The following is a 20,393-nucleotide window of genomic DNA, read 5'->3' as shown; positions in this document are numbered from 1 at the left end:
GGCCATGAACAAGTCAACAGAGCCTTGAAAGCACCTGCAGGGAGGGAACTCAACAAAAGCAGTGCTTTAAAAATGAGGGGGAGGGAGCGGGATGGACTGGGAATATGAGGTTAATAGATGCAAACTATTGACTTTGGAATGGATAAGCAATGAGATCCTGCTGTATAGCACTGGGAACTTTATCTAGTCACTTATGATGGAGCATGATAATGTGAGAAAAAGAATGTATATGTGTATGTGTGACTGGGTCACCTTGCTTGTAGAAAATTGACAGAACATTGTAAACCAGCTAAAATGGAAAAAAAATAAAAATCATTAAAAAGAAAAATGTGTTTCAGAGGGCAAGAGGGGAAGAGAGTGGAATCCGAGGGATGAGGCAGAGTGTCTCATTTAGGCGTGAGTGAGGATTGGTGGTCAGGGAGTGGTGAGGAAAGGGCAGCTGCAAGAGGCATTTCCAGGGAAGACTCATCAAGGCCTGGTGTGTTGGGGCCACAAAATGGAACACATTGCAAGGGTTCAAGCAAGCGATTACTGTGTCATTTATTCATTCATTCTTAAAATGCTAAAATCTGCTGCTACAAGATTCTGTTTTAGGTGTTGGGGATTAACCACCACATGAAACAGAAGTCCCCGATCTTTTCAAGCTGACTTTCTAGTGTTAATTGTGTTAAAAGTTTAGTGGCAGCAATTTTGGCATCTTGAGAGGTCATTATATAGCTCACAATTCCTTCATCACATCTAATAGTCAAGTGGGAAATGTTGATGAAAGCACATCCACTGTCTTCTTTAATCAATATACAGTAGTTTCACATTTTAGAACTATAAAGAATGAAACAGACTTAGAAAATGCTGTGTTTCACAGATCAAAGGAAGTAGTACCAGTATAGGTTTAGTAATTTGCCTTATACTTAATAAATTTCAGGGACTATCTTGAAGTTGGGCGCGCATAGGGAATTGTTGAGTTGTGAAGGGTTCCTTTTGTAGGCTTTGCTTTGGATTAAAATTAGGTTCATTTCACAGCCAGGAGGAAGTAATTAGGTTGAACAAGACTTTAGTACTTTTGAGCTTTTTTCCAAGTGATTTTTGTTGGCGTCTTTTTGAAGTAGTGCTATGACATTTTACTTTTCAGCTGAGTTTTCCTCAGTTCTTTCAGGTGAGTAAATTTTAAGTTTGTACTAGATGATTCTTTGGCAAAAATTGTTGACATAAGAAATAGAGAAGTTTGAAAACTGAAATATACTTTCCCATGGTATTTTGAAAGCTTGAATTAGAACATAATCTAATTAAAATTACGATGCATTTAAATATTCATTTACTTAGGAAAACTTCTCTCCCTGTCATTTAATATACCTAGTTTTGTTTCATGGTGTTTTTATGGCAACCACAATTATTCAACTATAACAATAGAGTATAAAGATTTTTCATAGTTCTTAAGAAATAAAGGAATTTGGACTTTACTGATATGATTTCTTGCAATCAAAAAATATGAAAAATATTCACAAAATCATTAAAACTCTGAGCTGCTGTAAATATAGTACCCCCCAGTATGTGAATTTCTCAGTTTAAAAAATCATGTGTTTTTTCTTAAGGATAATTTGATTTTTTTCAATTTCCTTCAGGTAAAAGTGCAGTTTTAAAGTGTCTACTGGACATTCACAAAATCTTTCAGGAAAACGATCCAGCTTACATTCTAAATGATCTCTACATATCTGACTACTGTGTGTGGATTCAGAAAGCCAAGTAAGTTTTGAGTTACAAGTTTTACATGCATTTCTAGAGCATGTCCCTGCTTTCCAGGGAGGAAGAAAATGAAATTACCTGGAGAGTAAGTTTTAATGAGAGAGAAACCCATATAGCTACCATACACTTAAGAAGTACTGGATCAACAAGGAGAGCTTGGTGAAGTTGTTAGGGAAGAGGCACAGGGATGAAAAGTTTATTTTACAAGAAAAAATTGGTACAGCCTGGAAAGTAAGTGTTAAAACACAGTTCTGACTCTTCATTGTTATGGTATTGACTGTCCTCAGTGAAATCTCAAGACTGGGTATCTGAACCCGTGTCTGTAAGTTGACTTACAGTGAGGTATGAATATGTATGTGGGGGCATATGTGTAAATATCACAGGCTACAGACCTAAATCTAACCACAGTGAGAGCTGTGCCCTCTTTGGTTAACAACTGACCTATGAAATCCACTATTCAAAGTATAAGAACAGTGACCTTCAGAGCCTAATAAAATGTTTCTGAGGGTCTAAACATTCCCAAATGCGTCCCTTGCACTTGGTATGTTAAATATATATATATATTTACAATTACCTCGCTCAAGGAAGTGTATCAAGTTTAAAAGTGCAGTGAAAAAAAAAAGTTCCTGTTGTGGCTTAGCGGTAATGAACCCAACTAGAATCCATGAGGATGCAGATTTGATCCCTGGCCATGCTCAATGGGTAAGGATCTGGCATTGCTGTGAGCTGTGGGTGTAGGTCACAGATGCAGCTCTGATCTGGCAAGCTGTGGTGTGGTGTAGGCTGGCAGCTGCAGCTCTGATTTGACCCCTAGTCTGGGAACTTCGATGTGCTGTGGGTGCAGCCCATTTAAAAAAAAAAAAAAAAGTGCAGTGAGTTTTCATTTTGTGCAGGTTGTTCTATAGACCTGATTCTTATCTGACATGCCCAAAATATCCATTTCAGGAGCAGGAGACTGTTAATTGAGAACATACAATGAAAGCCTTTGGTTGGAATTCTTAAGTGCTATTGAAAATGATGGCACAACATCATTCATGACTTAGAAGAAAAATGATCATGATATTTTTACTATTACTATGATTGGTAAATGAATGCTTTAGGGTGGCTTTTGATGCCTGTTCTGAGTGAGTCATTATATAGAATTTATTTTTGATTTCTATTCATGGAGAAGCAATTTCACGATATTGCAGAGTGCAATAAGAAAAAAACTTGAGGCTATACCTGTTGTAAGCAAAATGCTTAGGGACTGCTCAGGATAATGTCTAATAACATACAGCAGGTGGTGTCAGCATTCATGTTGGAAATCTAGATTTCGCCAGATGGAAAATTGCATCTTTAACCCCTGAGGTCATAATGGTATGTCATCACTTCATTTGATCCTCCTGCTAATTGAGCTTATCAAATACCCTGCTGTCATTTCCTGTTGTTTTCATAATAAAATTAAATTGAAATAGTCTATTTGTGAGGGTTTAGGTTTTTCTTTTTTCTTTCAGGGTGAGGATTTTATAAGCATGTAATGAGCATTGAGGTTTGTGCCAGGATCCCGTTTCCATGAGTGCTTCCTTTCTCTGTTTGTGGCATTCTTTATTAACTAGAGAGAAGATCGTGTTTCATTGAAGTAGAAGGGTGTATGCCCTCAAGTTGATGTGGGTTTAATAGGACTTTCTTGTGCTTAAAAAAAATTTTTCCCTTGGTTTTAAGTTGCAGGGAATAAAACGACCTTCTTAGGTTCCTAGTCATTGTTAGGATAATAATAATTTTTAGAAAGATATTAACTTATTGGGGAGTGAAATAGAGGAGAGAAACCAGCAGGAACTCTTCAAATTAGTTTGGGAACATTTTTTTCAAATTTACCCATTTGACTGTAACTTTCCTTTTGCCAAAGAGTCCGTCTTGTTTTCACTCTGTGTTTTGCATTTTGACTCTGGTCTAGCCCAGCTATTTTTTTCTCCCCTCTGAGATAAGATAACCTAATTTTAATTAAATTGTCTAATTTCATTCATAATTTTTCAAGCACAGTATAATTGAGCTTTCCAGTATCATCTTTTGTGTGAACTTTCTTGGCTGTGAATTAATAATACTGCAGTGAGTGTCCATACTTTTCATAACTAATTTCTTCCTTACTTTCACCTTCTATTTTATTTCTTTCCCATACAGTTTATTAGTGAAATCTAGCACCTTATTTTTATGTTTTAAAATAGTTTTGCCTTTTCCTCAGTCTCTATTTGATTATAATGATGACTGTATAAAATTTTATTTGAAATACCGGACAAGTGCTGAATTCTGACTAGCATTCCATTTTTATAGTCAGACATTTGCTTTGGCAAAAACTTACTGGAATATGGGTAGCGAAGTCATCCTTAAACCGAATTAATGAAGTTAGGGCAACAATTATGAAGTTTTGCTTTAGTGCTTCGTGGTTTTCCTTGTGATATCTGCCTCTTGTAGAGCATATTTGCAGATCTTAAAAACTGAAGCTCCTGTATTTTTATTCCAAGTTACAGACTCTACAAATAATTTTTCTGAAAAGGAACACTCCCTGCCATCCTTCACTATAGCTTCACTGGAGGTTTCCAATGTGGTGGCGACTACAGCAAATAGGCCCTGGGTGGGAGCATGTGGAAGTGGTTTGCTTGAGGTCATACACCTTATAAGAGATAGGTCTGTCATAGTCTCGGGTCTTCTGGGTCCGGATTTCGTGTTTTTCCAGATATGCCACCTAGACAAGCAGTTGTCTTTGCCGATGGTATGGGGTTGCAGGCGATGGAGAGTGAGAAAAAAGTCCTACCTGTAGAGAGCTTTTCTCTGTAGCATGATGGATTAAGGATTCCTTTATCTTCCTCCAGGATGTTCCAATAACACTTGGTTTAGAGACCATTTGGGCCTGCCTTGCATTGTAGTAATTTAGGTGCGTATCTCTTTCTCCCTCCAAAGTGTTAAAGTTATATAGCACAGGGAGCTATATCCAGTCTCCTGGGATAAACCATAATGGAAGGCAATACAAAAAAAAAGAAAAATGTATATATGTATAACTAAGCTACTTTGCTGTACAACAGAAATTAGCATAGCGTTGTAAAGCAACTCTACGTTAATTTAAAAAAATTAAAAAAAATTTTTTTTATGGCCACACCTTTGGTGTATGGCAGTTCCTGGGCCAGAGATTGCATCTGAGCTGCAGCTGCAACATACATTGCAGCTATGACAACGTGGGGTCCTTTAAACCACTGGGGCCAGGGATCAAACCTGCACCTTGGCAGCGATCCCAGGCACTACGGTTGGGTTCTTAACCCGCTGTGGCACAGCAGGAACTCCAAAAAATACTTTTTTTAAATAAATAAAATGTTAAAGTTCATGGGAATGGACACCTCTCTGGGCCCATCGTAGCCCTTTGTGAACATAGTAAATTTTATTTGGATTGAATGGTACCTAGTAAGGCCAGTTGAAGGAGCATTTCTCCTTGTTTTACAAAAACAAACTGAATCAGTTCTAACTTTACTTTCACTGAAATTTTTAGCTACACTCAAGATCTCACTTTCCCCTGATTTCTTTCCTGGTGGGCTGTACTCACAAAGAGAACTGGTAGTTCTGACCCTCTGAAAGTTTAGCATTTTACACCCTTTGGTATGAGCTGGGGTGGAAAAGCTTGTACCATTAAAAAAAACCATACAATGTGTTCCAGCCCTGCCTCTCAAATAAGACCTAATAAGCAAGTCACTCTGAGACTTCATCTAATGCAGCCAGAGCTAGTATTTTAATATTTTCTCTAGTTATTTTTCCAGTGCATTTTTAAACCAGTGGAAATAATGCTGCGCATATCATTTTGTGACTTGTTTGATACTTATGATAGTACCCTATAAATCCTTTTTCTTTATAGCATAATATCTGTAGCATAGTGTTCAAAAAAATCTAATCAGTTCCTCATTACAAGTTTATGCTCGCTGAAGAAAATTTGATACTTTATGATTTTAATGTGTAGTGTGGTTTGAAATGACACTGGATAGAGTATAGTATTATTTTGTTTTTCTGCATGGAAAAATTTTGGTTGCTCCTTATTTATTTATTTTTATTTTTTTGACTGCCCCATGGCATATGAAGCTCCTGGGCCAGGAACCAGATCCAAGCCACACCCACAAACTAAGCCACAGCTTCGGCAATGCCAGGTCTTTAACCCACTGTGCCGGGCCAGGGTTCAAACCCACATCCCAGTGCTCCCAAGATGCTGCTCATCCCTTTGAGCCACAGCAGGAGCTCTGGTTGTTCCTTATTGTGAAAAAAGAAATTGAAGTCTAAAATCCTAACTGAGCTTGCCATGAAGGTTTTAAATCTTTTTTTCTCCAGTGTAGTTTTTTAAGGTAAATAGTTGTAAGAGAAAAGGAAAGCACATGTCTTTGAAATGCTGAACATTTTTTCATGGAACTGATGAATAGTTTACCGTGATTAATACTCTTGGTGCATATATTTTTTTCACCCCTTTTCAGCATTCTTACCCCTCCCCCCCAATGAAATCTTATTTTGCAACACTTTGGACACTAATGTACAAAGTTTGTAGAATGAGACAACTCTGTCACTAAATAGTTTTGTTTCATTTGGTAAATCTGAGACTTCACTCTCCTCTGTTGTGAATAAGCCCAAGCCATTTCTGCTCTGGAATCTTAACAATTTAGAAAACTTAGGACCGTATCATTGCTCATAATGCTTTGGTTATATCCTCTGTCTACGTGCTTTGGTAGGAAATAGCGTTATGTTCCTGACAACAGTGTAGATATCATCCCCCTCCCCTTTTTTTTAGGACTGCACCCATGGCATATAGAAGTTTCCAGGCTAGGGGTTGAATTGGAGCTACAGCTGCCAGCCTAGGCCACAGCCACAGCAACACAGGATCTGAGCGGCGTCTTTAACCTATACCACAGCTCATGGCAACGCTGGATACCTGGCCCACCGAGCAAGGCCAGGAACCAGCCCGCTTCCTCATGGATCCTAGTCAGGCTCGTTTCTGCTGCACCACAATGGAAACTCCTAGATCTCTTCCTTTTGCCTTTCTCTTGCTCCTGGTTTATCTGCCAAAAGCCGAGGGAGTGAATACTTCATGTGCAGAGGTGAAACATTAGCACCAAGTGTAAAAGTGGAGTTATTTATTCTTTTCAACCACTAATTGTTGAGCCCTGCTCTCTGCCAGATGCTGAGATACTCTGGTGATCAAGAGACTTGCCACCTAAAAGCTGGTCCTCTGGTGGGGAGTACAGATGCCAGGGGAATATTGTGCACTAGCCTGCTAGAGGTCACAGTGGGGAGTATAGGTGCTGTGGGAGCACACAGGAGGCCACATGCCTAGTCTTGGGGGGTAGGAAGGAAGGAAGAGTTGAAGCTGAGAGCTGAAAAATCAGATGTGGATGAGGAAGCAGGGGTGAAGAGTATTTTAGATAGTAGGGACTGAAGAAAAGGTCCTTTTAAAGAGCTTGAATGCCCAGAATGTTTGGAGCTCCCATTCCTTGGTACTGAAATGGGAGGAAAGAAATGAAAGAAATGAGACAGGAGAGTTCTTATAGAGCCCTGGCCCCATGGAGATGTTTGGAGTTTGTCCTGATAGAAAGTGGAGCCACTGTACAGGTTGAGCTCTGGAGTATCTGTCTGAGCAACACAGTGAGCTTTAAATTCTGGGAAGACCCATCAGGTCATATCGTGGAGAATGAATTGGAGTGAGGGCGGGGCTCAGACTCAATGCTCAAAGGCTGGTTTGGAGGTGGGTGATCCAGGCTAAAGGAAGTTGTAGCCTGAGCCATGGTGGTGAGAGTTGGGAAGGAGACTGGTGGTCAGATTTAAGGGGTAGGTGAGACGGGACTTGTTAATGATAGGATCTTAGGGGAGAGTGAAAAGGGGAGCAGTCAAAGGTGAGATCTGGATTTGACCATTTAACTAGGCTGTTGGAGGTGCATTTGCTGAAATAAATAATATTGGAGAGGGTGTAGGTTGGAAGAGAAGTGAGATGGAGGAAAAATGAGGAGTTCAGTTTCAGAAATGTTGATTTGAGGTCCCTAAGGAGCATCCATAAAGAGAGAGTCAGGAACATTTGGATCACAGCTGGAAAAGATGTCTGGAGAAGAGTTGGACGGAGAAGGGATGTGAATTAATAGCAAAACATAAAAAATGGTATCTGGTTACACAGGACAGTTACACATATGAGTATAATAATAATCAGGAGTGGATGCATTCCTGGCTGGGAAAATAACATCATGCAGAGAAGCAGGCAAGTCAGACATGTAAGCAACCCAGAGAACAGACTTCCTGGTTGTAGCTTTGGTGCACTGGAAGGGCAAAGATAGACAGGAGGCTTTTTTTGCATTTGGATCACAGTTTTATCTGTCCTAATAGTACCCCTTTATTATTGAATTAGAGAGTCTGCAGTTAGCCTGGGGTCACGATGTTTTAGTAACAGAGGCAGATATGAAACCCTTATTTCTCCATTCAGTATGCTGGAGACTCTCGCTGTGTTCTTGACTTAGAAATCACTTGGTTATGTACGAGAAACCTGCTCAAACTTTTCTAGTAAAAGTCGCGCCTTTTTAGGAGGCTGCAGGCTATCCTCTGGAACCCAGGTGCTGGAGTACAGCTGGGCCCCAAGAGCTCAAGCCACGAAGTGCGGCAATCAGCTTACTTTCTGGTGACCTGTGGTCCCTCAAACTGCTTCTGTGCAAGTTCTGCCCTCTTCTCTTGCTGCATGCATAGGAGGATGGCTGTTGCAAGGCTCTGAGTTTCCCTGTGTCTGGTTTCAGGTGAGTTGGGCTAGAGTACTGCTTTCTGATTCCCGCAGAGGGAGAATGTGGTTGGCCCAGCAGGGGTCAGTGTTTTCTCCTGGTCTAGTTACCTTGGTCACAGTGGGCTTGGGGTGAAGGGTGACCACTAAAGTGGTTGGTATACACATGGTCCCAGGGCTCACTTTGTCACTAGCTTGTTGCGTTTCTCAGAGAAGGGTGCATGTGGGTAGGCAGACACCTTAACAGGACCCTGCTGCAATCCCAGGACAACACTGTGAGCCACAACTGGGAGAGTGCTGACAGCTATGGTGCCCTGTGTCACTGATGCTCAGAATAAAAATACAGGGCTGAGGGTGGTTCCGAGGTGTGTTCACTTCAGGCATACCAATGATGATCAGACACTCTAGGTGGTTTCACTTCTGCAGGGGAAGTTACTTCTCTGACAAATGGTTCATCGTTAAGTGTTACATTAGCTGCTAATGATTAGCATATAGAAATTTCAAGAAACAATTGTGCAGAATTTCAAGCAAGTTAAACCTCCCTTGAATTGAAATCATTCTTGGTAAGGCGCTTATGCTGGCATGTCAAGTTGCTCTTTAGTTTTACTGTTTATTTTTAATTAAATCCACAAATTCATGCTGGACGGAAGTGGGTTTTATCTCCATAAGAAAAGATTAGTACTTGCCAATATCCATTCACTTGTAGCCCTTCAGTGCGGTTTCATATAGAAGGGATTTACTTAATGGGCCTTCACCTTATCACCAGTAGTTCAGCAGTGCCCACTGGGGGCTGCTGCTCTTCATTAGACTTCTCAAACAAGAAATGTGCCAATAGGAGTTCCCGTCGTGGCGCAGTGGTTAACGAATCCGACTAGGAACCATGAGGTTGCGGGTTCGATCCCTGCCCTTGCTCAGTGGGTCAAGGTTCCGGCGTTTGCCGTGAGTTGTGGTGTAGGTCACAGACGCGGCTCGGATCCTGCGTTGCTGTGGCTCTGGCGTAGGCTGGCAGCTACAGCTCCGATTCGACCTCTAGCCCGGGAACCTCCATATGCCGCAGGAGCGGCCCAAGAAATGGCAAAAAGACAAAAAAAAAAAAAAAAAAAAAAAAAAAAAAAAAAAAAAAAAAAAAAAAAGAAATGTGCCAATAAATCATGGGATTACGGATGTTCCTAAAGATTTCAGGCTGAAATAACCCTTTGTAAAGATATGAATGCCTGCTCTAACTGTACACATTGAGAAAACTAGAATTCTGTAGAATGTTCAATTTTGTGCAGTTTTTCATTGTTTTTTTGTTTGTAATTTCTAGCCTTTTTCCTTTTAAGATAATTTTTTAATTTTAGAAGCGTTTTAGGTTTAGTTTTAGAAAAACTGTGAAGATGGTACAGAGAGTTAGTTCCCAGACACCCCACACTCAGTTTCCCCAATATTATTAACTCCTTATGTTGGTATGGTCATTTGTCACAATTAAGGAACCATTATTGATGCATTATTTTTAGCTAAGATCCATGGGTTTGTTTCGATTTTCCCAGTTTTTACTTAACGTCCTTTTCCAGTTCCAGGAGAGCACATTTTGTTTTGTTTTTCACTAAGAACTGGAACTCACATCAGTAAAGCTCAGATGCTTGCACATTTTGCTTTTCCAAGAGCTTAAATGCTATTGAAAGGTTAATGAAATATTATTGAGATATATTGAGATACCTGAGAGGAAGGGTAGAATACCTACAAACCGTGAAAAAAAAAAAAAAGAGGTTTGGCAGATTGGAGAATTTTTAGAAATTTGAAGATAATTTATCATTTTTAGTCCTACATCTACTGTGGGCATTGGCCATGCTCTATTAATAAAAATAGAGATTTATAAAAATAAAATGGACAAGACTTCATATATCATATTAATTGTCTAAATGAGGAGGAGGGTGGAGGGGAAATTGAGACTCTTAAATTCTTGTAACAGAGATAGAACCTGGCAGGAATGGCTAGGCAGCTCCCAGGTTGGAGAGCAGGTCCGTGGAGGCACCTGTGTGTCAGGCCCATTTGCGAGCTGTGGCTTTGCTAGGTTTTGTCTCTGTCCTTACTCGTTTTCTTTCCGGATACTTGGCTCCAGACTTCTCAAATCCTTGGTTTTGGCTTGCCGGAGCCCTGGCTTTTCACAGGCTATAATTAGCTACTGTGTGAGCAAATTGGTATTTTCCTTCACCTCCCTGTTCTAACGTATTTTTGCCGGTCAGAAGCCTTGGGAGGATTCTTGGTGGATGAGACCCACCTGCAGGAGCAAGTGGGTTCAGGTGGGGATTGATCGAGTCAGGTTTTGTAAAGCCATGTTCTTTCCTGCAGATAGAGTTTTCCCTGTACTTGGATGGTCTTCATGTCTCATTCAGAGAAGAGGCTTACATTGATTAATGTGGCATATGTGCGGTTATCGTACTTAGAAAGTGCTCTGTTTAAGGAGAGCTTTGTCAAGAGCGTCCTTTGAATGGAGTCACAAGAAAGCTTTTTAAAAAAACCGACAACTTCAAGTACAATTTCCTTTTTCTTCTGCCAAATATGATTGAAACCCAATCCTTGTTATAACATAATTATCTCAACCGAAGCCAGCAGGGAGTTGCTGCCTTAATGTAAGGGGTGTGAAGTCCCCTAAATAAATAGAGGATTAATTACACTCACAGCATGTTGTGAAGGTGATGAGATTGATTGTGATCCTTTGACTGGTCCCATTTCCTGCTCTGACTACTTCCCTGAATAAATAGAAGCCGGGAAAATTATAAATAGGGCTATAGAGAGTTTTGTTCTCCCGGAGATGGGGAAAGATGTTGGAAAAGGGCCTTCTTGGGGTATATTTTAGGTTGTAAGTGATGTATGATGTTTATATAATTTTATCATTGATTATTTATTTGCTGTTCTCAATTTAAATCTTTCCAGGAAATATTTTTCTCTTATAAAATACAGATAGTAACAGAGTATCGAAAGAATTTGACAGATTGTATGGGTATCAGCAAATTTCTGATCCACTTTTAGATATTTTCACTGAGTATGGCCTTTTGGAAGGTTTAAAAAAAGTGTCAGCTGTTACACAGGTGTGTGTTGTCTTTTCCTCATAGAAGCTTCTGCTTTTGTTAAAATGATAAATTAGTATTTTCGTGAAGCAGACTATTTTCTATTTTTATTTCCTACCTTTTTTTCCTGGATAGTTTTTTCATATTGTAAAATTGTCATTTTGATGTAAACATTTATTCTCCAAACCTGCTATTGCAGTGGCCTCCAAAGTAAGGTGCAGTTACCCCATAAAGTGCATAAAACAACCTTTTTAGAGTGCAGGAAGATTGTAATAGATCTATGTTTATATTTAAGAGAAAAGTAAACTTCGCTAGTATCTAATTATGGATCAGCGGCAAAAATCATATTTTGTGGGTACCAACCTTTTTAAATGACAGGATACTTGATCTGAAGGTTAGAAGAACAACCATCCTGTTTTCCAAAAGGAAGCACATTGTACATTGATTCTCAAATGCCCAAAGTATGGCCACGGAGCAGTTGCCTTGCCTGAGAAACTGGAGTTGGGGTTCAGGGACTCCTGGCAGTCTCTGCCAGTCACTTGAACTAAGTTGGAGACATAGAAACTCAACTTCCAGAGCTGAAGATTTATGCCAGCTGCAAAATCGTCACTTCCTTCTTCAGTTGTATGTTCTGCTTGTGTAGCTGAGTGAAGGAAGCCTCTGGGAATGCCAAGCCTTTGTCATGATGGCAGCATGTAGTTCTTGGGCAGAGACATCTTTTGCTTTTCAGAGTCCTATGTGTTAACTTAAAACTTTAAAAACAAAAAGCTGAGTATCGTTATGAGAAAAGAATGAAATTTGGAATGAGTGATTATATAGACCTGGGAGTGGGTTGTGATAGAAGTTCAATCTCAAGATGTATGATTCTGTGAGGAATGATTTTGTGACTTCATTGTTAATTGCTGATCCAAAGAAGAAGGGCCCAAAGAAATCTGTGCTGTGAATGTCATAAAGGGCAAAAGACTTACTCAACTTGATAGCCTAGCGCCTAGCAAAATGCCTTTCCCTTATTAGTAAATGCTCATTGAACTGAAAATTTTCTAATTCAGTAAAAAGCTTAAATGAAAAAATAGCAGTCTTACCCTCTCGTTACAGAATACTAAACCTCTCTCTCTAGGACCTTCAGTGTATATCCCATTCTTTTTATTCTAGTCACAAAAAAAGGATATATGCTGTTACCTACACAGATATTATGTATCCAAATGAATGGCAAAGGAAATGTAAAGTAACTTTTTGCAGATATGTATTTACATAGTTTGGAGGAATATGAGAGAGAGAGGCAGGTAGAGAGAGCAGTGCGTGGGTGTCTAGATGGTTGGGTTGGGTGGACGGATGTTTAGATCCCTTCCCTGTCCCTTACTTACTACTGAGCAACATTGACCAAGAGGGTGGCATTGGGACTGCGCTGCCATTTCCCTGAGGAGAGAGGTGCAGGAATTGACCATCATGGGACCTGCATTCAGGTGCCATCCCCTCCTCTGGAGACAGAGAACATGAGCCGGTTGAGAAAGAGGAAAGTACTCCAACCTTCAACTCCAGACGTTCCTCTCGTCATCATCTCCAGATTGTGCGCACCTGAGCAAGAGACAGACCAGGTGGTCTACTGTGTAGCTGAAGGAGAGCATGGAGAGTCATTCCATTGAATTCTCCTTCCAAAAGGGAGCTACCTGTGTGTAGTAATTTCTTAGCTCCAACCATGTTCATCTGAAATATTTATAATTGCTTATTAATTATTAATAATGTATAATGATAATTATTGAACTCAATTATTTGTAATCATACATATTTCTTTTCTTCATGGCTAATTTGTTTAAGTGAGTTCAGAGTCTAATTGAATCTAAAATTTATTGAGCATCTGCTATGACTGGCATTGTACTCAGTGCTGGAGGTTAGTTCAAGTCAAAATTCCTGCATCAAGGAGCCCACTGTCTCAGAAGGTTAACAATACTACACTATCATGAAAAATCATAACTGGAAAGTTAAATGGAAATAGCCATGTGTATATAAAGCCATATTTGCTAAAACGGCTCAATCACATTAAGAAATATGTATTCACAGATTGAAAACCCTAGAAGGAAGCACATTAATGTTGATAAAAGTTATTTCTGGCTTGTAGATTTATAGGTGGCCTTTCTGTTTGTACTTAACTTTTTGTATAAAAGTGAACATGAAACATTTTGTTTTACAGTGAACATGAATTTTATTTTTTCCGTGATGTGCATTTTAAGAAATTACAAGGATGATGTTTGTTATTTTTTCCCCCTCAAATGTAGCAGAATATTAAAGAACCGATTGAGTAAAAAGTATGGTGGCCTGTGCTCAAGGCCCAACTAAATCAGTAAATAAATGAAAAAAGAAAGCCCTTGTGCCCTGAATGCAATGAAATAGACAATAATTAGATAATCCATCAATGCTTGCTTGAGATTTCTCAAATATGAATTTAGCATTTAGGTCAAGTAGTAATTTGACATTATTTTCAAATGAGTTTATCTCCTTGTTGGGTGTACCATATTATTATTGACAGAAAATTATAGAGTAGAAAAAAAGACAGCAGATCAAAGTCTACTGTGCATGTGTTCTCAGTTTTACAACAACACATCAGATCGTAGAATAGACTCTAATGTCCTGGCATATTTGTCCTTTGTGCAGATGAACTGCTGTTAGCCTTGTGGTGGATATCACTTTACATCACAGATTTATAATTATGTGGTGTGCTTTAAATGACAGAGTGCAATGTGAAAAGTGATGTCTGTTCAGATGATCTTGTTTTCTTCAGGCCCTTTCTTGTGCTGTACCCTCAAGCCACATACACACCCAAACTTATTCTCTGGCGGTGTCATTTTTGATACCTTACCTAGAACCCAGAGACACTTTGAGCAAAGAATAAAACATCTTCTCTCATCTAGCCTTAAGTACCTGTGGCCATTCCAAGAAAGTTTGCTAGCCAATTTGGATTTTATTTCTGTCCTTAGAATATCCTAAAGTTTCAAGAAAAATAGGACTTAGTTGTTTTTTTTTTGTTTTTTTTTTTTTTGTTTTTTGTCTTTTTGCCTTTTCTAGGACCGTTCTCGCGGCACATGGAGGTTCCCAGGCTAGGAGTCCAATCGGAACTATAGCCGCGAGCCTATGCCAGAGCCACAGCAATGCCAGATCCAAGCCGCGTCTGCAACCTACACCACAGCTCACGGCAACGCCAGATCCTTAACCTACTGAGCAAGGCCAGGGATCCAACCCGCAACCTCATGGTTCCTAGTCAGATTCGTTAACCATTGCGCCACCAAGGGAACTCCAGGACTTAGTTTTTATTGAAAGAAATTCACTTCATTTTCAACTTGATGTTTAAAATTACAGTTGTCAGCAAATGTCCTATATACTTGGTTTAAGGGGTACAAGAGTTAAAAGGATTTCACTTAAGCTGGGTAAGCTGGAGCCATATGAATAAAACTATTGGCAAAGGATCTCCACTTTACTAAATACTAGATTAATTATAAAACTCAAGAAATTGTGAAGCTTATATTCTGAACATGTCCGCACTACACATATGTATGTTTCAGAAGCATGATTGTAACCCCTGATTTCAAAAGGAAATTTCAAATCTAGAATGTTTAGGAGGTAAATACTAGGTTTGTCTTATCTTTTTATCAGAAAGATCCAGCCTTGCTCCAGATTTATCTGAGAACATTTTTGGTTTTGTTTTTTAAATGAAAGCTTACACAAATTTTCTCATCATCTATGGGACAGTGTAACATGTTTCTTTTGATCATACTTTTTCAAAGATCACCTGCCCACCTAAAATGGGCTCTCCTCTTGAGGCTTGGGAGTGAGAGATGAGGCCATATACCTACTCTGATTCACATCTTTTGGGGTCTTGTTATCAAGTGGGGGTATAGTGATTTTTTAAGTTCTGACTACTTTAGGCTGGAGTGTCTGTGCCATCCATCCATTCATTCAACAAGTATATATGAGTTCTTGCTATGTGCAGCATTCTAGGCTAAGGTTCTGAGCCTACACTGATAAGCGAAAAACCAGAATGCCCCTCCCCACCTCCACTGTGGAACTTACGGTCTAGGGGGAAAGAGATATTAATCAAATAATCACATACACAAAAAGGAAAAGCAAAATCTTGGAAAGTGCTGCAAGAAAAAAGATTCATGCTGCTGTGAAAGCAGGTGATAGCTGACCTGGTCTGGTAGCAGGGGTAGGAGAAGGGGCAGGTAATGTTCAGAGAAACTTTTCCGGGGAAGTATTTGCTTTGAGTGTTGAAGTACAAGCAGGAGTTAACTTAAGAGAGATGGTGGATTTCACAAGATGTAGAAGGTCCCCTTACAGAGGCTCTGTGACAGGAGACAGTTGTATATGTGTTCAAGAAACTGAAATGACATAGGATGTTCAGCTGGGGTGACTGAAACATAAAAGGCATATGTGTGTGGTTTTGGGGGATCTGTCAAGATTCGGCTGGTGATTGAGGCAAAGCCTGACTGTATAGCACCTTCTACATAATGATAAGAATTTTTATTTTGATCTTAAGAGCAGTGGGAGGCTGGTGAAGGATTTTAGGCACTTTCTGGGAGGACATTACTGGATAATAGTGTGAATTGCCTGTTAGACCAGCTGGAAAAGTCCTTGTGAGGGATGAGTGTAGCCTGACCAGGGAAGCAGGACTTGGAACTCGGACGGATTTGGAGAGAGAGGGAGAAGGCACCACGGAGGATGACGGCTGAGTTGGTGACTTGCATGGCTGAATGAATGATAAGACTTCATTTGGGAAAAATAATTCTCGGGCTATTGGCTTTTGTTAGAGAAATTCTTCTGTTTACAGAATTTAGCCTCTTTTGGGGTGATTGGCATTTAAGTTCATAATTATGGGTAATGGCTCATTTTTTTTTTTTCTTTGCCTCTGTTGGGTTTTGGGTTTTTTTTTTTTTAATTATTTAAAGGAACTATTGGTTTCAGTTATCTTTTGAAGCCTACCTCTTATTTGCCTTTTTTATGTGTTTATAGAATTTAGTTATTTTCTTATGAAATATTATAATAATCTAAAAATATAGGTACTGTTCAAAGAAGAATTAAAAAGTGAACATGAGTGTACTTACCACCAATCTTAAGAAACAGAATATTACCAGTTTCCTAGAGGCACCCAATGGGACCAGTCCCAATTGTACTTCCCTCCTCCCTCTAGTAATCACAACCCTGAACTTTGTGTTAATCATTGCCTTGCTTTTCCTTACGGTTTTGCCATCTATATGTTTTTCCCAAGTGTAGTTTTAGTTTTACTGGCTTCTGAACTGTAGGTAAATAGCATCATTGTGTATGTGTTCTTCTATTACTTGCATTTTTCAGGTAATGTTTTTTCTTTTTTTAGATTTATCCATGATGATGCACAGAGATGTAGTTAATTTATTTAGTTCTTTTGCTGCTGCCTGAATTGACTGCAAGTTGTTTATTGTAATGTAAATTTTATTGTTGAGGAATGGTTTCCATTTGGGGTTTTTAGGAAAATATGGCTCTGAACATCTTTGTTCATGCTTCGTGGTACACTTGTGCAACTTTTTGAGTAAGCTATACCCAGAAATGGAATTGCTGGGATTCGGGGGGTGGTTGTAGGCCAGATAAACTTCAGTGGGTAATGCCAAGTTTTTTTCCAAAGTGGCTGTACCCGTTTATATCAACTTACACTCCTGTCAGCAGTGTATGAGAATTTCCCTGGCTCAGTCTTAACGCCAACACTTGTATTGTTCAAATTTTAAAATTTGAAATTCTCCGTGGGTGTGAATGAGTTTCTTTTTATTTTTCATTTTCATTTTCTTGGTAACTAATGAAGCTAAATAGCCTTTCGTGTATTTATGAGCCATTCACATCCCTTCTTCTGTGAAATGTGTGTCTGTTGTGTTGCCTACTTTTTATTAGGGCTATCTTTTTCTTTTTGATTTTTAGGTTTCTCTGGTATTCTGGATACTAGTCCTTTATTGGTTAAATATGTTGCAAACATTTCCCCCCTGTTTGTAGTTTATCTCCAGTCTCCTTGTAGTGTCTGTATAAACAGCAGTTTTTAATTTTAATGTTGTAGAATTTATCAATATGTTCCTTTATGGGTATGCTTTTTGTTTCTTATTTAAGAAAGATTTTTGATTTGCTTGTCATAAAGATATTCTCATACAGTTTCTTGTAAAATTTTTATTCTTTGGGGTTTAGCATCTAAGTCTCTAGTCCACCTGGAACTTATTTCTGTGTATTTTATGAGGTAGGGGATCGAGTTTCATTTTTTTCCCCATATGGATAACCTTATTCCAGTTTTATTTATTAAATAGTCCATCCTTTCCCCTATGCATCCTGCAGTGCTCACTCTGTCATATATGAAGTTTACATATATACATGGATCTGTTTTCAGGTTGTGTCTTCAGTTCCACTGATTTACTTGTCTATCATGTGCCAATTCCAGACTTTCTTAGTTACTGAAGCTCTGTATCTTAGAATCATCTTGTCAATTTCCATGAATAGCACTCTGATTGGAATTGCTTTGAATCTGTTAATTAGTTTGGGGAGACTAAAACACTTAGCCTCTTTGCAATAACATAGTGTGATTTTTATATTTTCTTTAATGCCTTTTAATAGCATTTTATAACTTTCTCCGTAAAAACTGTACACATCTTTTGGTAGGTTTATTCATTCGTTTTAGGTGTTGCTTTTGTAAATGGTATTTTTCAAAAAAAAATTTATTTTAAACTCTTTGTTTAATGTAAAAATGTAATTCCCTTTTTTAGGTTGATTTTTATATCCAGCTACCTTGCTGAACTCTGTTACTTAGGGGCAGATTCTCCCTACTATTCGATATAGGCAATAAAGCAATGCAAATAATAATAATTTGGTTTCTTCTTTTCCATTCTTTTTATCTTTCTTTTTGTTGTTGTTGTTATTATTCTTCATCATACTGTACTGGCTAGACCCTCTAGTAAAATACTGAACAGATAGGGTGGTAATGTACTTCCCTATCTCGCGCTTTATCTTTTAGAAAAAGCTTTCAACGGTTCATCATTAAATATGTTTGCTGCAGGCTTTTGTAGATAGCCTATGTCAAGTTAAGAAAGTTTCCTGTTAATCTTAGTTTTGATCTCAAATGGCCCTCAAATTTTATTGCATATTTTTCCTCTTTTGAGATGATCTTAAGGATTTTCTCCTTTGATTTGTTAATGTTATGAATGGTGTTTATAAAATACATAGCTTAAGTGAGGTCTTGCATTCCTGGAATAAACCTATCTTGATTATGATGCATTATTTAAATAATGATCCTGAATTTGGTTTGCTAACTCTGTGTGTTTGTGTGTTGCATATGCAAGAGATAGGAAGGGAAGGTGGTTAGCCTATGATTTTCCATTCTTTTTTGCTTTTTCTGCATTTGTTATCAAGATTATGACAGCCTGATAAAGTGAATTTGGGGATGTTGCCTTTTCTGTTCCCTGAAATAGCCTATGTAAGACTGAAGGGAGCTCATGCTTGAATTTTTTTTTGTTTTGTTTTGTTTTGTTTGTTTGTTTGTTTTTAGGGCCACACCACCCACAGCATATGGAAGTTCCCAGGCTAGGAGTTGAATCAGAGCTGCAGCTGCCGGCCTACACCACAGCCACAATAGCAAGGGATCCGAGCCACATTTGCGACATATACCACAGCTAATGGCAATGCCAGATCCTTAACCCACTTTGTGAGGCCAGGAATCGAAGCCACATCCTCATGAATACTGGTTGGGCTTCTTACCGCTAAGCCATGACGGGAACTCCCCCATCCTTGAATTTTCAGTAAAACTTACCCAAATAGCCGTCTTAATTTTTTTTCTTCTAGAGATTTTTTTAATCTATTCATACAGCTTTCTTTTGGTCAGTATTTGCCTGGCATATTTTCTTTCTGTCCCTGGAAGAATTTATTTATTTTTAATGTTATGGCCACACCTCCAGCATATGGAAGTTCCCAGGCCAGGGATTGAATCTAAGCCACAGTTGTCGCAACTCTGGATCCTTTAACCTACTGTGCCGGGCTGGGGATTTGAACCTGCATCTCTGCAGCAACGAGGCACTGCAGTCAGATTCTTAACCCACTGTGCTATGCTGGAAACTCCCTGGAGGAGTTAATTTTGCGAACATTGTTTCAATAGACTTTTGGTGACTGTTTCAGATTCAAAGATAACTACAAAATCTTATAATTTTTATACATGAAAAATACTGAATGTACTCTATAAAACGGTGATGGATCAGTAATTGGGAATAGTTGTAACTTTAGATGTTTTGGGGATTTCGGTCTTACTGTTAGGTAAGGTGACATGTCTTGGTTCCCTGATTCAAGTGTGTCTGTGTCTGCTTTCCCAGTGGATTAGTCCAGCAGGTCTTTCAAATTCTCCCTATTTAACTTCTTTCACTTAAATTCTTCTTTTTGGTCTCACTACCTTTCCTTTAATTCAGATCTATATTTTCTCATTTCCTGCCAGAATGTCCTGTCTATCTAACTTGCCCTCACAGGCTCACTTTCTGTCCTTTTTTTGTCTTTTTAAAGCTGCACCCATGGCATATGGAGGTTCCAGGCTAGGGGTTGAATTCGGAGCTGTAGCTACCAGCCTATGCCACAACCACAACAACATCAGATCTGAGCCGTGTCTGTGGCACCACAGCTCACAGCAACGCCAGATCCTTAACCCACTGAGCGAGGCCAGGGATTGAAACTGCGTCCTCATGGATACTAGTCAGATTCATTTCCACTGAGCCAAGGTGGGTCTCCTCTCACTGTCCATCTTGTTTTCTTCTAGTGACAGTGCCAGTGCTATCATCCCAAGTGCCCTTTTGATTGTGGTTGTTGTGCTCAGCATTTCT

At 39.1% G+C, this 20,393-nt stretch overlaps 1 protein-coding gene across 15 annotated transcripts in view; it reads left to right on the top strand.

The window, feature by feature from the left end:
* The window catches only part of SHQ1 (SHQ1, H/ACA ribonucleoprotein assembly factor), a 287,083-nt gene that overhangs the window by 59,266 nt on the left and 207,424 nt on the right, over positions 1-20,393 (top strand). For 10 of the 15 annotated variants that reach the window (XR_014823534.1, XR_014823536.1, XR_014823533.1 and 7 more), the window contains one exon: positions 1,620-1,740. Coding sequence is in view for 5 of the 15 variants with exons in the window: in XM_084989028.1 (XP_084845154.1) it covers positions 1,620-1,740 (121 nt within the window). In the remaining 10 variants the exon portion in view is untranslated. Of the gene's footprint in view, positions 1-1,619; positions 2,509-6,592; positions 9,317-9,625; positions 12,309-20,393 lie in introns of those variants that run through there. The other 5 variants (XR_014823530.1, XR_014823531.1, XM_084989027.1 and 2 more) reach the window with 3 other exon arrangements.

Source organism: Sus scrofa, chromosome 13 (genome assembly GCF_054392235.1).
Source record: "Sus scrofa isolate SSC_HxYL_T2T_F1_AM1 chromosome 13, Sscrofa_HxYL_maternal_Yorkshire_Landrace_v2.0, whole genome shotgun sequence".
NCBI classification, from domain to species: domain Eukaryota; kingdom Metazoa; phylum Chordata; class Mammalia; order Artiodactyla; family Suidae; genus Sus; species Sus scrofa.
Note: the sequence above shows the minus strand (reverse complement) of the source record. Positions and strands in the feature narration are given on the sequence as shown.